The sequence below is a fragment of the Mycteria americana genome, chromosome Z, assembly GCF_035582795.1.
Source record: "Mycteria americana isolate JAX WOST 10 ecotype Jacksonville Zoo and Gardens chromosome Z, USCA_MyAme_1.0, whole genome shotgun sequence".
NCBI classification, from domain to species: Eukaryota; Metazoa; Chordata; class Aves; order Ciconiiformes; family Ciconiidae; genus Mycteria; species Mycteria americana.
In genome coordinates, this window is record NC_134396.1 from 22184320 (window position 1) to 22200208 (window position 15889).

At 47.9% G+C, this 15889-nt stretch overlaps 1 protein-coding gene across 1 annotated transcript in view; it reads left to right on the plus strand.

The window, feature by feature from the left end:
* Positions 1 to 2658: 2658 nt before the first annotated feature.
* Positions 2659 to 15889, plus strand: part of KANK1 (KN motif and ankyrin repeat domains 1) — a 38453-nt gene continuing 25222 nt past the window's right edge. Inside the window, exons 1-2 of the mRNA XM_075527265.1 lie at positions 2659 to 2684; positions 12906 to 15560. Of these exons, the coding sequence (XP_075383380.1) occupies positions 13337 to 15560 (2224 nt within the window). The 5' untranslated portion in view covers positions 2659 to 2684; positions 12906 to 13336. The remainder of the gene's footprint in view (positions 2685 to 12905; positions 15561 to 15889) is intronic.

Sequence of the window (15889 nt, forward strand, 5' to 3'; positions counted from 1 at the left end):
CCCGGACCGGATCATTGTCGTGGGGCGGATTATTTAATTCTTTCCATGCAGAGCCACTCGGGTGCTGAGGAAATGGTCTGCTGGGGAGAGTGTTTTAAAGAGCTCTGTTTCATCCATCGCCTTCCATTGTGCCCTCTCTGCCTTTTGTTTTCAAAAGGGGTGTGAAATAACCTGCTCTTTAGATAACAATTTACCAGCTGGATGGCTGCCCACACACCAAATCTTGCATTTGCTCTGCTGCAGACCAAGCCAGGTTTTTTGGTCACTGGGGAGCTGTGCTCTGACCTCAGTTTTGTTTCTACTGTAAACAGTAGCTGAATGAGTTTATTTGGCACCATAATGGTCTCGAAGGCCTCGAGAATAAATACATGTGTGCTCTTTGCCTTTAGGTTTTACTGGTGCCAACCCAGACATGTGCCTCCATATTTGATTTGCTGGACAAGGGACAAAGTGCTGATACGCATTATGGGTTATTGCTTGCACTCGCGGCAGGTCTTTTTCAGCCTGCCGAGTTGACCGAGCTTTGAGGAGAGTCCTCTGAAGGTGCATGACTTGATGCAGGGCTCATTCAGATGTCAAGCCCTTGAAACCACAAAGTAATGATAAACAGATAGAGCATGTGGAGACAGCTGCTAAAATTTGTTCTTCTCTAAACAGGATATCATGCTGTCTTTTTTTAGAAAAATAAAATCATATAATGTTAGAGGTTTGGGTTTTTTTTTTCTCTGAGCAGAATCCTAACTCTTGAGAAGGACGTTTTGGCCGTACCTTCTATTCTCCTATTTTATCCCGTATGTAATGCGTTTTTTCACAGCAGAAAACTAGATGGGTATTCTCATGTTCTCCCCTTCCTGGTGTGAAGAACCTGCTAATGGAGCTAGAGATGCCCACCAGTAACACCCAGTGCTGCTGCGTACTGCTTGTCCTCACCTGGCTGGTCACTCGCTCTGCACGTCAAAAGACAGGCTTGAAGGCCAGCAAGAGCAATGCAGTGGTTGCAGGCTCCGGGCAGTGTTTCAAGGGCTGAATTTTTGCTTTTGTTTCCCTGAACAGAAAGCGTGGGTGGGGTTTCAGCTGCCCTAGAGTTTTTCTGTCTTCTACTAGAAACTTCAAAGCCTGGTTAGAAGCTGTTCCCAAAGCATTGTTTATGGAGAGCTGCTTTTCTTTATGGATGGGGTGGTTAGAGCAAAGACCAAACCAAACCAAGTTCACTTAAAATTCAGTACCTTCATGGTCCATAGATGTAACAAGTTGGCTACGTCTAGAAACCTTCAGACTTTTTTGGGGCAGCTCATGTTTTATAGTGTATGCATCAGTGACTTGTAATTCACGGAAATAAACGTAAAATTACCTAGAGGGCAGGACCTAGTTTATAGTCCAAAAGCTGATGCCTGTAAGTATTAAATACTACTTTCCTTCATATTAAATACCACTGAAGCCACTAGACATGTTCAGGAAACACTTTTATTGGAAGTCTGTGCCATTTTAGCTGAAGGCGCTGTGGAGGACTTGGGCCTCTCTCCTGTCATTTCAGCAGAAGATCCCACTTCTGTTTGAAGCACAACTCTTCCCATCTGCAGTGATCTTGGAAATTATTTCAACAATTCATGCCTCTTTTTTTCTTTCATCTTAAGTGTTCTTGGGAATCTGGAGGGAAGGCACGGTAATAAAACTCTTTTCTTTTAGTCCTGTGGAGTCTTAGGACCATTATCCTTGTTAAATTAGCCTCTCCCCTTGCCCGTTTACTTTTGGAGTCCCTGTTTGGCTATACTACAGCAACTGTTACTGTAAGCAGAAGCGAAGAGAAGTGGAGCTGAGGCCTTTGAGGGTCTGTTTATGATGCTGAGAAGCGACACTTTTTGCATCTGGAATCCCAGTTCTCGTAACTTTGAGTTAATACTTGTCGTTATGCGGAAACCAGAAACCTGAATATGCAAAAGTCAAATATGTTTGTGCATCATTTCGAAAGTGCTTGTACCAGCATGAAGAATGTCTCATGTATTTTGGTTGTGTTTCAGAAAAAAAAGAAAACTGTTTCTGTCTGTAACTTTATACGAAAAGTTTTTATTTTTAACCCTCAAATTATGAGTTGCATTTCAGAAGAGTAAACAAAACGAGATTGAATGTAACACAGGCAGAATTGCAGGCAGCGGTGGTTACAACAGAGGTAATTGTTCTGCCCAAATTATATCAATGAACCTTTCTGTGCTCTCAGTCCACATGTGGGAGTGAGAAATGAGGGGGGTGGGGGTGAAGGGCTTGGGGAGGAAGGCAGAGCGGGTGGAAGAGAAGTCACCTGAACTTTTAATTCCCTCTTGGGAATTAAATCTGTCTTCATCAGAGAAAAAAAAATTATCTTGTTAGTGTGTCGTTTGGTACGGTTCCTTTTGCTCTGCTGCCCGTTTCATGCATTTTAACCCTTGGGGAGCCGGCGGCGTCGCGCAGCATCTGAAGTGCCATGAAGGAAACCACTGGCGCTGCGCTGGGCTGGCTGCCAGGCTGGGACTGTCTCAGGAAATTCCAAATGAGTATAAATAAATGCTCTGTAGCAACCTCTGGGCTCCCTGCCTGCTGATGTGTCAGGAATACGCACTCCCTTTAAGGCAAAGGAAAGTGTGCTTCAGACTTAATTTCCTGAAAAACTAAACGCGGCAACGTCCAAGGGTTTGCTTCTGGGTGGATCGGTGAGTGAGACCCTCGAACGGGGTGGGGGAGAGGCGAGATGCGAGCGGCTGGCTCTGCTAGCGCCGCGGGCCAGCTGAGAAAAGGGATGGGGGCACCCCAGGGAAGCACGGCTGAAACCAGCCCTCGATGTTCTTTTAGGATATTAAGGTGGAATGGGGGGGGGGGGTTGTTGTTTTTTAACAGTGCCGGGTCAGCTGGGTTGTCTCGCAAGTGCTGCTGTCTGAAGGGAGTTTGCACATGCGGTTTCACGCACCTCTGGTAGCCTCCTTGTTTTTGTTGTTACATACAGAGTAGTTGGTTTCCTGCAACAAATGCAGGGTTTCTAGTGGGAGATCGGTGTTGCGAACACTCGCGTGAAGGGAGCGCTGCACCTATTCACTGTAAGGCACCGTTTCAACGGCAGAAAAGTAGCTGTTACCCTTAAAGTTGCTCGTTTTGAATATTGTTCATAGACTTTCAATTATAAGCCACTGTTTTTAGCTATTTAGAACGTGCATAAAGAATTACTTCTAATAATGACCTTTTCGATATTTTCTCTGATGATCACTTTTTTAACTTTTTGGAGAAAATCAGTTCATTGGTCTGAACTATTTTAAGTACAGAGAAAAAGCTTTCAGTGTTTTTGGAAAATGCAAATTGCTTATGCTTTTGAAGTTTGGAAGGCAACACACGTCTTATCTCACACAAGGAATCAGTACTAGATTAATATAAAAAGGGGTAGGAGGGAACAATTCCTGGTATTTGAAATTTCATACTGATTATGCAGCATAAACCATATTCCTTATGGAGGTAAGCATGTGACAAAATAATGTCCTTCCGGGACTCATAAATACAAATGTTCGTAGAACTATTCTTGCAGAAGACAATTCTTCAATTTTTTCCACCCTGTGCACAGCTGTAAGACCAAACTGAAACTGTAAATCAGTTTTAATATGCCACGGCAGGTTTATATCCCAGGAGTCCAGGTTCTTTCCTGATGGTTACTCCTGTTACAATAGCCCTATGTATCTGTTCTCTGCTTCTCACCTCTTCAGAGATTTATAGGCACAGAAGGGTAATGACATTATAAATCTAAATATTTTGGTTTTGTGATTCAGTTGTTCTTGGCTAGAAAGCAAACACGGCCTTCTTTGCTCAGGCTTCAGCAGGTAACTGATGCACAGTTGTGTTAAAAGACATTTTCAGGTAAACACCTGGCTTGCATCCATGACTCCTTCTGGCCCCCATGGGGAGTGAGGAGATGATTTGGATGAGTGAGGAAAGAAGAGAAATATTTGGGGGTTTGCTCCTCTTCTGCTTTGCCAGCCCTCTATCTGGGTTTTGTGCAGCCCATCCTACTATGTGGATGCAAGTCTTGGTCTTCGTGATTATTTTTGCCTTTGTCATTTTCCTTATGACAGTGAAGTGGTGTAAACAGGGGATGATGTACTGTTGGAAGAGCGGGGCAGGTATGCCACATTTTCAAGGGTTGGCAAGGGAGGTAGGGGAGCTTTGGGGTTTCTCCTGTGCAGCAGAGGACAGCAAGCTGCCTTACCAGCGCTGGGACTCAACCTCGCCTTCATCAGCATCGCTGGCTGAACCAGTTAGCCCAGATCTATTGGGATATATTTTTGGAAAGCAGGGCTATGGTGGTCTGAAGCTGAGCTGCTCTCCTACTGTGGTCGGTAGAGCACATCGTATGGCTTTCTCCCAGGCTGCGAGGAGCTTGTGATTGGTATCTACTGTTTGCCATAACTTACATTATTTTGCCAGGCCTGAGTTAGTCTGATTTGGAAAGTATCTTTAAATTGAATGCTCTTCATTTGTCACAAATGTGCCTGGAGCCGATAAGTGTGCATGCAGTGGAAAGTGAATGAAAGAAATGCTTCCGGGAATGAAGAAGGGCAGTTCTCAAATAGACAAATACTGCAAGATGAAAAAAATGCACATGGAATCAGGTGCTTGGAAAGAATTAATTGATACTGGTTTGGACGTGCCTTGTTGGCATCTGGTTTTCAAACGTAAGTAAACAGGACTGAGATGCCCCCCGTTTCAAGCCCAAAAGTAAAGGATGAATGTTGACACCTCGTCACTCTTCCCAGTGACAGCTGAGAGAGCAGGAGGTTAACTTTACTATGAGGAAATTAGCATCTTTGAGGGAAGAGCATTTTCTGTGGCTGAGCCAACTAAGCCCCCGTCACCAGTTCAAAGGTTTGCTTTCAGTGTAAGGCAAGCTCTTTCTTCCTCAGTTACATTTCTCGACACAGCATATTGGTTAAAGTGGCGTTTGCAGAGGATGATTTGGGAAATGCATCAGTGCAATGCAACTAAGGCTGCCACTTGCTTCTGACTTGCTTGATGGTGGACCTGCTGGTCATGCTCAGAGCCACAGTGCACCCGCAGGCTGACTTGTGACAGCAATTTGCCCAAGTAGCCACTGTTTTTAGAGTAGTTTTTACCCAGAGGTGGCAGTGCTGTTGACAACAGCAGCAGCCCCCACCATGGTTTCTGCTCTGCTCTTCCTTGCTGCTGCTGGGACCGTTAGCAGAATAAGCTAATGACTATATCCCTTCCCACCCATGCCCTGCTCCCTGCCAGCCGTATTTTGATTTCCTCTGGGAGCTGTGAGTCAGAAACTGGGATGGAGGCAAAACACACACCTCTTAGTGTTGAGTTTCCGTGGTTAGCGTCCTTGAGGTGGTGCACGTACAGAGATGTCCCACCACAGAACTGCCAGATCTAGAGCTATTCCCAGAAAGTGAGAGCAGTTGAAAAGGAGGCTTATTATCAGCCTCAAATAAGGGAGGTGTCAAGAATATAAAGCAGATTATGTGAATTTTGGTAGGGGACACACTACAGTCACTCTCACGACAGTTGGTTGTGCTCTGCCCCCCCCCCCCCCCGAATAGATTTCTCATAAACAACATTAATCCTTTATTTGGGGTTAATTAACTTGCGCATCTTTCTTATAGCCTGTATTTTATATTTTAAATGAACTTTGTTTGAGTGGCAAGTTTGTCAGTTCAGAGATTCTAGAAGTAAAAGTTTTAGACATTAAAAAGAATAGAGAGAGTTAGGAGGTGTGTTTTTTGAAAGGTAGTTTTTACCTTCAGCTCACGGAAATAATTTTTAATTGTGATTATGTGATGTTCAGATACAAACTCTGTAGGTAACTCTTTTTTACTATGTGAAAGAAAACTTCTAATGGTGTAAAAAAAGGTAATGTGACCTTGAAAGACCCCCTCCTAACATAAAAAAGGCTATTATATATATATATATGCGTATATATACTTTTTAAATATATCTATATATATTTTTATATATATAGATATATATATGCCTTTGGGTAGCAGACTGGTGAGCATTCTGAGCATTTTCTATGTGATACCAAAATGCTCAGGTTTTCGTAGCTATGAACAGTAGTCAGCACGTAGTTAGCAAACATGCAGCAAAAGGAGAAGAATAAGAAAAGCCAGAGGCTCTTCTACAAGGTTAAGAAATGGTTCTGTGGTTCAGGAGTTGACCCTTGAGGAGGAAGTGACAGTGGGACATCCAGACTAGTGCATCCATCTCATCACCAGTACCAAGGTGAGAGCTGGCTCATTGTTTTTGCTATAATGCTAAACAAATACATTTTTATTATGTTTTTATTCTAATGATAATCCTAGTATAATGCTAAGCAACTACGATTTTTCAGGTTCAGAGGAACATAACTGCTTGAGAGACTGTTTTCACTGTGGGTTGATCAAGTCAATGGAAAAGCACAGTTAAGTCAATGGAGACTTTTGATGCTTTTAAGGGCCTTTGCATTGTGGCTGTGATTGTTTTGAGTTTTTCTTCTACTCCCTTAATGGTCCTACTTCTTCTAGAAAGAGCATGGTGTTAAGATAGCAGATCCATTTTTAAAATACCTTATTTTACCAGCGTTGTGTGGTAAATGTGGCAGCATAGCCCAGTGCCCTAGTGTTTGCATTCGCAGCGCAACCAAAACACAGCAGCCCTCTGAACGATCTTTCTTCAACATTGCTGCTGCTTATGTTCATTGACTTAAGGTGGTGTCCTTAATTCACTCCTGTGTGGCTTGCCACTACAAATATCTGAGCTGGAGCTTCTACATCTTGAAATAAAAGCCTATTTATTACACAGTGTTGTAGCTTCAGCCTTTCTCTGTTGTTATTATTATCAGAGAAGTTGCTATCCCCCATTTTTTTATTACAACCCCCAACACAAAGTACTGAGTATTTAGGTGTCAGATTTAAAAGTCAGCTCCCCAGTTGGGGTATTGACACATAAATTTTAAAAAGTAATCTAAAAAGCTTATAAAATACCATTTTTCTGCTCCTCGTTTTTAAGATCAAATTTGCAGCAAATATTTTACACTGGAGATTTATTTCTTCAGTAAAACACGCAGTAAATGCAATTCCTCTGTAACAGGAGACTCCTCCGCACCTGTAACTGCGGGGTTGGTAGCAGGGTTGGCCATCCCTCTCTGGCTGGGTTTGGACTGTAGTACCCCATACCCCACAGCCTCAGGTGCATCAGGAGTTAAAACCCGTTTGCTCCAGGCATAGCTGTAGCTGAGTAATAGCAAAACAGATTACCTTTCTTACAAGGCAGTATTTATTGGTTGTTTTCCCGTAGCGGAAAAAGAGCGGAAGGCGTTGTCAGCCACGTCTACACTACAGTGTAGCGTGCTGGGCAATTGTGCCACGGCTTGTACAAGCTGAGCTGGCTCGTACAGGCACTGCAGCCTGGCACCGCAGGAAGGGTGGCTGAGGCCAGCACCGCGGCATCCTCATGGGCAGCTTCGTGGCTTGACCCTGCTCTGCTGCGGAGGCTCTCCTCCTTGTGGGAGATGAGCAGCCAACTGAGGCAGTCTGTGCTCCGCACCTGCGGCGTGCTTCGTGCTGCCGCTGCCTGCTTTAACTGCAGAGGGAAAAATCAGACACTTGATGCTCCTGCTGTGTTGGAAAAGTACAGAAACAACCTTCTGTTTCTGTAAGTTCTTCCCTCTCACTTCTTGGAATAAAATAAAATACAAATCTGATAGATTCTTTGGGTTGGGGGCTTTTATCGACCCAACTTTGAAAATACTGGAGAGCTAGGCTGAATTGTTGGAGAGCTAGTAATTTCATGGCGTCTTCTGTATATTGCTAGCCAAGACAAAGCCGATCAAATGACTGTGCTGCAAGGCTAAGGTCTATTTTCCAAGTGGTTTTGTTGTTGTTGTTTTTCTAAACTTGCATTGAAATCTCAACACCTGAAAAGGAGAATGAAAGAAAAATTGTTAATTATTCCGTTCTGCTTTTTCTTTTTAACAAGTGCTCAGCCTCATGTGTGTTTTGGTTCTTTTCAGAAGGTGAGGCTGATACTCATTTATATATGCTGAAGAACAGAAAGGAAAAGAACAAAAGTAGTATTGGGGGTGGGAGGAGAAGGGGAAAAGCATCAATTTCTTCTCTGTTGCAGTAAAGGATCAAAAAGTCAGAACTCTTTTTTTTATCCCCTCTTTTCCTGCCCCAGATAACCTTTGAAACTGAAGTTGAGCATATAAAAATACTGATTTGACTCCATTTATGCCAGCTATTGCCTCTGTATTTTTCCGCTGCAGCATTCTTTATGAATTGTCTTATGCCATAACTCTGGAAGGAGACTCTGTTATTCATAGCATTATTTCAATGGAAAAGACTTCTTTAAGAGCAGTCAGATCCAAGATAAAAATGCCTTAGAGCAGATATCATAACCAGATGGGGAGAGAAGGCTTTAGATGCTATGTCTGTATTTTTCAAGGCACCTTAGACTTTTAGCTTCAGAAATACATCTTCAGTTGCTTCTCTTTGCTCTTCCTGGACCCTCCAAGGCGGCTCTACAATAAAGTTTTCCTAGCTTGCAGAACCAAAACTCTATGTCTGCCCCCATTTTCACTGCTTTTCTCTCCCTCAGAAGTCTTGAAGCACATCAACTAAATGTTCTATTTTTTTCCAGTTCTCCTGGTCTGGGAGCAGACATGATTAGTGTGGACTTGGGTAGGGCTGACTCAATATTTTAATATACTGATGTTGCTGTGTAGGAACATCATTGGATAGGATGTAATTTAATAGAAGTTGGCAAGACTGGAATGTTTGGACAGAGCCAGTCCCAGCAGTGCAGGAGGTGAGAATTGAAGAGTGCATTTTTTAAATGCTGCTTGTGTCCTGCCTGTGGTTATCCTGCAGGAGGGAGAGGGAAGTGAAGTCTTTGCATACTTCTGGAGAAATGCATTAATAACGACAGCACCACAACGAGGCCTCTGTGCTTCACAGAGTGTTTTACTTCACAGGTACTGGCCGAAAAGCATGATGTGTTTGTGTCTTGTTGCATTTAAAGACATTTCAGAAGAAAACCAGAGTGTCTGCAGCATTTTCACAGGCAAAAGTGTATGTGTTTATGTGTCTGCACGTACTGTTTCAGCGTAACACAATGATGTGATTAATATTTGCCTGAGCTACTACAGAGACTGAGGAATAGTTCTTCTCATTTTAGCAGTGCCCATGATCAGCTGGCCACGGATGAGACAGGACACCTAACAACACCTTGTACTGCCCAGTATTTGCTGCAATACTTCTGTGTGCATTGGGGTGAATGGGGTAGGAATCTTTTGCTCGCTTGAGGTCTCTGGGCGTGAAGGCTTGCCTTTCTGGCTGAAGGGCAAACAGATACAGCTGCCTCTGAGGTTAATCTGAGGTACCTGCTTGTGTAACACTTTGTACTCGCCCACCAAAGCTAGGAAGTAAGGGCATCCATGTTTCATCCAGGACCTAACGGCTGAAAGGAAGAAGGGCTGCACTCTTATCAGGTGTTTATTAATTTCCTTTTTTTAGATTTTTTTTTCTTTTGGAACCAACAAAACCATTTTTATTGCTTGAAAACAGCCATCCATTTTGCTTTGTTCCCTGCTTAACAGGCACACCCATTTTGGCCCTTTCTCTGAGACAGCAAGTGCACAAAGTCTTGGCGCGGCTCCTGCACACAGCATCACGGTGTTGTGTTGTTGGGGGTAGATTGCATGCCTGATCCTCATTTGTCTTAATGTACCAAGAAATGTCTCCGGAGATCACCTCAGAATACTGGGATTGTGTTGGTGGAGTGCTCACTGTGTTGTTTTAAGGAGAAGTAATAGGCAGTCAGCTCTGCACACAGTCTCATGCTTGTGGAGCGGCAGATGTGAACTGTGTCCTGGCAGTGCTGCCAGGTTAAGGTGAGGACCAAAGGGATTTCATTGTGAAGACACTGAGCTGCCTGCAGGTGTTGTGGAGAAGTTTAGTGAGGGATTCAGTGTCAGTGTGATTATTTTTTTATTATTATTTATTTTTAATGGGTTTCTGTTGAGCAATCTTAATACTGTTCCATGAAGAAGAAAAAAATGTATCTGAGATTCCAGTTTGGCTCTTACGACTTAACATAAGATTTGCATGTCTTTTTAGAGGTTTTATGAATATGTTTCTAAAGATGCATTAATTCTTAAGTACTCGGACTTCCAAAGAGTCTGTTCCTCCCTCCCCCATCCAACACTTATGCGTTGTGCCCAAGGACAGCTTAGGGGAGCTGCCTGGCTTCACTGGTGTAGTGATGGGAGAATTGGAGATGTTGCTTGCTGGGAAGACAAGGACCGAGACAAGCAGAGGAAAGGAACTGGGGAAAATGGGAGAACAGGTAAAATTGATGGAGCTTGAATTTACATGAGCTGGATAAAGTGACTAGAACCAAGCCCGGGATGAGGGGCGAGAGTATAACCAGATTTTGGGTTAGAATAGTGGAGCAAGCAAATGGATGTAAGTAGAGAAAATGGGTGAGAAATCCAAACTGTGGGAAGAAGGCAGAAAGAGACCAGGACACTACAGGAGATGGTGGGGCCAGTGTGAGAGTGGGGACAAACCTAGGGTGCAGGCAGGAAGGAGGGGTGACCAACCTAGGGCAAGGAGCTGTGGGGTGTGGAAAGGAGAGTTGTCAGTCTGTGGGGAACGGAGCCAGGATGAGAATCTGGGAACAGAGCACTGAATCTGGGGAGGAAGACAGTAATTTGGAGAGTATGCTCTGTCTCTTTCCCTGTCAGTGGGAGTCCTGGAGACTTTTTCCCTGCCTGACATTGAGGCAGTCCTGTTGGAAGGAGCTGTGTGTGCTTATGTGCTTAAAGTATGTGTGTATGCATGTATTTTTGCTTCCACTCTGGTATTTAGATGGCTATTTTGGGTGCGTCTGTAAGTAAATACCACAGCATACTGAGACTCTGGTCTTTCAGCAGAAACATGTGGTCTGGGGGGGGTTGTTTGTGTCTGCTGAACAGTCTGTCCACACTGCAGGACTGGGACACCCATGTGCGCAGGTCAGCCCCACTTCTCTCGCTCTCACATGTGCCTGCCTGTGTCTGTGTCTCCATCCTATCTTCCCATGCCGGGGAAGGTAGGTTTTCCCCGAGCAGCATCCTCATTCCATCTGCTGCTCGGGATGTCCTGTGGTAGCCAAAAGCGTAAAGGATCGCCATGAAAGCAGTTATCCTGTCTGTAGACAAAGCTTTTCTTAAGCATGCCAAGCAAACTGGAAAAACAGGAGCTTTTTTTCTTTTTCTTTCTCCTAAACCTTTTCAGTACAACATTAAGTCACTTCCTGTAGTTGCAGTAAGTCGAGCGTTGCTTTCCCCCCCGCGCCTCCCCGAGGCTTATATTCCTTTAAGAGGACGCGGCTTCCAAACCTCGCCTTTTAAAAACGAAACGGAGAGCTAAATTCGCTTCCAGCCACGGTAGCAGCCCGCCGTGCCCCGCGGGCAGGACGGGCCCGGCGGCGGGGGGCGCGGGGCGGACCCCGCACCTCGGGAGGGGGGCAGCGGGCAGCGGCCCGGGCGGGCGGGGGCAGGCAGGCAGGGACGCAGGCAGGGAGGGAGGCAGGCAGGCAGGGAGGGAGGCAGGCAGGGAGGGAGGCAGGCAGGCAGGGACGCAGGCAGGCAGGCAGGGACGCAGGCAGGGAGGGAGGCAGGGAGGGACGCAGGCAGGCAGGGAGGGACGCAGGCAGGGAGGGAGGCAGGCAGGCAGGCAGGCAGGGACGCAGGCAGGGAGGCGGGCAGGGCGCGCTGGCGGAGCGGGGCGGCGGAGCCGGTGTGCGCGGGCGGCCGGGGCTGCGCGGGTGCGGGCGGCTCTTCCTCACGGGATGAAGAAGGAGAAAGTGGGCAGGGAGGCAGGGCTTCGGCGTGTGACACATGAAGCCGGGGCAGCCATACGTGGCTGGAAAATTTGCAGTGTGGGGGCAGAGGCATGTGGCTAATTCAGGTAACCGGAAAGCTGGCTTTTATTATTCCTCCAGCTCATAACTCGCAACAGTTGTTTTTCCTTCCCCCCCCCCCCCCCAAAGTGGGACGGGAAGAGCAGGTTGTATAGCAGCACTGCGTATAAATACCCAGCCCAAGGAAGCCCAGGAGATCTGGCGAAGCTTTATTTAGATTGCTCTGGGGACAGGGAGCCCTGCGGCTGGAGGGCAGACGGGTGTTCCTCGCGTGCGAGGCGGCAGTCTCCCTCAGCGGGGGGATTCGGGGCCCTGCTGGAAGGGGATCCCGCCGCCCGGCTCCGCGCGGGGGCTTGGCGCGGTTTGACATGAAGGAACAGAGGCGCTGGGGGAAGTAACGTGAGCTGAGGTGAGAGCAAACTGGTATTGCTGCTCTTGCGGCAGCAGTTCCCAAAGCCATAAAACAGCCGCAGATCTGTGTAAAGTCTAACGGCATCGGTTGCGTAAGGAGCGGGGTCGGAGTTCCCGTCGCCTGCTCGAATGCACCCTCTGGAGAAGCTGGTCTCCGGACGATTTGTGCGGTACGTTGTAATCCTGTGGTCTTTACGTGACAGCATAGTGTGTGTGAAAGCTTGGAGTGACACGGGAAGAGTGGAGGGAGTCGGGGAAGGACAGCTTTGAGCTACTGTAGCTGTGCCACTTCTGTGCCCCTTTGTTGACAGACGTTGTCTGTGTATGTGCGTGTGTACACATTTATGTGGGTATGCCCTTCGCAGCATTTGAAAACCTACTGATTAACTTCTAAAAAGTTAATTGGGATTTAGTGTTGAGGGTCAGTCAGCGGAAAGCTGGTCTGCTTGCTGAGCTGCAGCAGCAGTTTGTGCCTCCGGCATGCTGTGAGCACCCATCTTTCTGTGCTTGTGTTTCAGCGCGTAGTTTACTGAGACGTAGTTTCTTTTCCAATGCTGATTTTGTTTCTTCTTTTCCAGAAAAAGAGGAAGTTGTTATAAATGGAGAAGATGAAAAAGAACGGAAATACCCCTATTTTGTGGAAACACCTTACGGCTACCAGCTAGACTTGGATTTTCTGAAGTACGTGGATGATATACAAAAGGGGAATACCATCAAGAAACTAAACATCCGAAAGAAGAGGAAAGCCATACCAGCCTCGGCGGGTACCAAGAACCCTGGTGGCCAGTGCAGTGGCTGGACCTCCACGGAGTCTCTGTCTTCGTCGAACAGTGATGAGAACAAGCAGTCTTGCCTGGCAGCGAGGAGGCCAGTAACCTCGTCCGTTGCTGCGAGACCCTCAGTTTCCTTTGAAGCATCTCCTTCCTACTTAACCATCCCCGAGAGCAAGCATCTTCTGCCTCCCTCCCCCGAGCCTCCCCGGCACAACCTCCATGTAACAAAAACCCTCATGGAGACGCGGAGGAGACTCGAGCAGGAGAGGATGATGCAGGTCACGCTTGGAGATGTCCGCAGGCCCCGGCTTTCCAGCTTTGGAGGCATGGGCTCCACGAGCTCCCTCCCCTCTTTTGTGGGATCCAGCGGGTACGGCCACATGTCTCAGCAGCTGCAGAATGGGTATCAGGGGAACAGTGACTACGGTGCCTGCTTCAGCCCCTCCTTGGGCAGTTCCATTCGTCACAGCCCCATGAGCTCAGGAATATCCACGCCGGTCACCAACGTGAGCCCGGTGCACCTGCAGCACATCAGGGAGCAAATGGCAGTTGCCCTCAAGCGTCTCAAGGAGCTCGAGGAGCAAGTCAAGACCATTCCTGTGCTGCAGGTCAAAATTTCAGTGTTACAGGAGGAGAAGAGGCACATGATGGCCGAACTCAAAAACCAGAGGAAAGCCACTCCAAATGACATGTACGGTTTCAGAAAGCGATCCTACAGTGCAGGAAATGCAGAGCAGTGGGAACACATGTCTCAGGCGAGAAGAGGTGGAGAACTGTATATAGAGTGTGAGGAAGAGGTGGAGAGCGTGGAGCAGAGCTCTCAGAGGATAGCAGAGTTCAGGCAGCTGACTGCTGAGATGCAAGCCCTGGAGAAAAAAATCCAGGATAGCAACTATGAAAGTCCAGCAAACCTTCAGGTGAACAGAGAAAGCCTGACAAAAGAAACCCGATCTGTTGCTGTAGGTGCTGATGAGAACATGAACGATGTGATTATATACAACAGATCTGTGAGGCAACACAGAGAAGTAGCTGTGGGGACAGAGAAAGAAATGAGAGAGTCTGGGGTTGGGGTGACAGAGGCCATGCTTGGCTTGTCTACGGAGGTCGAGAAGGAGATAGAGCTTCAGCAGCAGACCATCGAAGCCCTTAAGGAGAAGATTTACAGACTAGAGGTTCAGTTAAAGGAAACGACCCATGACAGGGAAATGACCAGATTGAAACAGGAGCTGCAGGCGGCTGGGTCTAGGAAGAAAGTGGATAAAGCCGTGATGGCTCAGCCCCATGTCATCAGCAGGATGGTGGAGGCCGTCGTACAAACGAGAGACCAAATGGTGGGAGACCACGTGGACGTTGCCGATTCGTCGGTGGGAAACCACCTGCAGACAAGCAGCGTCGGCACGTCCTGCAGACCTGCCGTGCGGAGCGCAGCTGCGGGCCCCGAGCTGCTGATGAGCCGGTGGCTGGTGAGGGAGAGGGCAGAGGTGCGAGACCAGGGCACAGGGAGGTCTGCTGAGCTGCGCGATAAGGCGGTGGGCGCGGAGACGAGCGTCCGTGAGGCAGGTGTCAACACGGAGGAGCCGGCAGGCGCTCCGAGCCCGGGCCAGACGGCGCGGTCGGTCGGAGCGGTGAGGTCTGTGGGCTGTGGGGATTGCTCGGTGGACGTGGTGGTTTGCACCCCCAAGGAGCGCGTGTCCCGCGAAACGGCCACGGAGGCTGTGGCCAGGGCGGAGGCGACAGTGATGGCTGTGCCTTCTATGGCTAGCCGGCAGACCAGCACCGCTTTGGAGATGGTGAGCCAGTGCACCGGCACGGAGGCGGCCTCCCTGGCAGACTGCGGGACAAACACCTCGCTGAGCAGCTGCGATAAACACACCAACACGGAGAGCGTGGAGACGCGGAGCGTGGCAGTAGGAGATGGACGGGTGAAGGACATCTACGTGTCTGCCAAAACGCGTTCAGTGGGAGTGGGCACCTTGCTCTCTAGCCACCCTGGCTTTGAAAAGCCCTCTGCAATAAAAACCAAAGACTGTGGTGTCGGGCAGATAAGCGTTCATGAGAACTACCTGGTTGGTCTTAAAATGAGGAGCATTGCCTGCGGACCCCCTCCATTGCCGGTTGTGCCAGCTGGCACCAGGAGCATCGGTGTTGGTGGAGAGCCCGTGTGCGAGCCGGTGAGTGGTCTGTTGGAAAGCCCCCTGCCTCCGCCGGAGCTGAGGATGGGCTTGGATCACTACATCGAGCGCGTGCAGAAGCTGCTGCAGGAACAGCAGATGCTGCTTGCCGAAAATTACAGCGAATTGGCAGAAGCCTTTGGGGAGCCCCACTCCCAGATCGGATCTCTCAATTCGCAGCTCATCAGCACCCTCACCTCCATCAACTCCGTCATGAAATACGCCAGCACGGAGGAGCTGCGGAGCCTGGACCTTCAGAAGCAGTGCATGGAGAGAAGCGCCGCGTCAGGTAAGCACGCGTTTGGTCCGCGTTTGGGGCACGCGTTTGGTCCTCTCCTTGCCAGTGCCACAGGTCAGTCACCTGCTAGGCTCTCGCTTAGTCTGGAAGCAAGCGTGTAATCCTCCCTGATGAAACGCAGAGCATAACGTTGTTGCTGGACGTGCCCGTTGGGTATTCTCTCCAGCCCACCACTGGTAGCTGAAGAACCAGAGGTGGTTTTACCTCTCCCAGTCCAGCAGACTCTGAAGGGCCTGATGATGATGACTCTGACCATGCAAGAGAGGTATCTCAAAATATGTGGGGTTTGACCACCGTGCAAGGTGTTGCTCCATTTTATA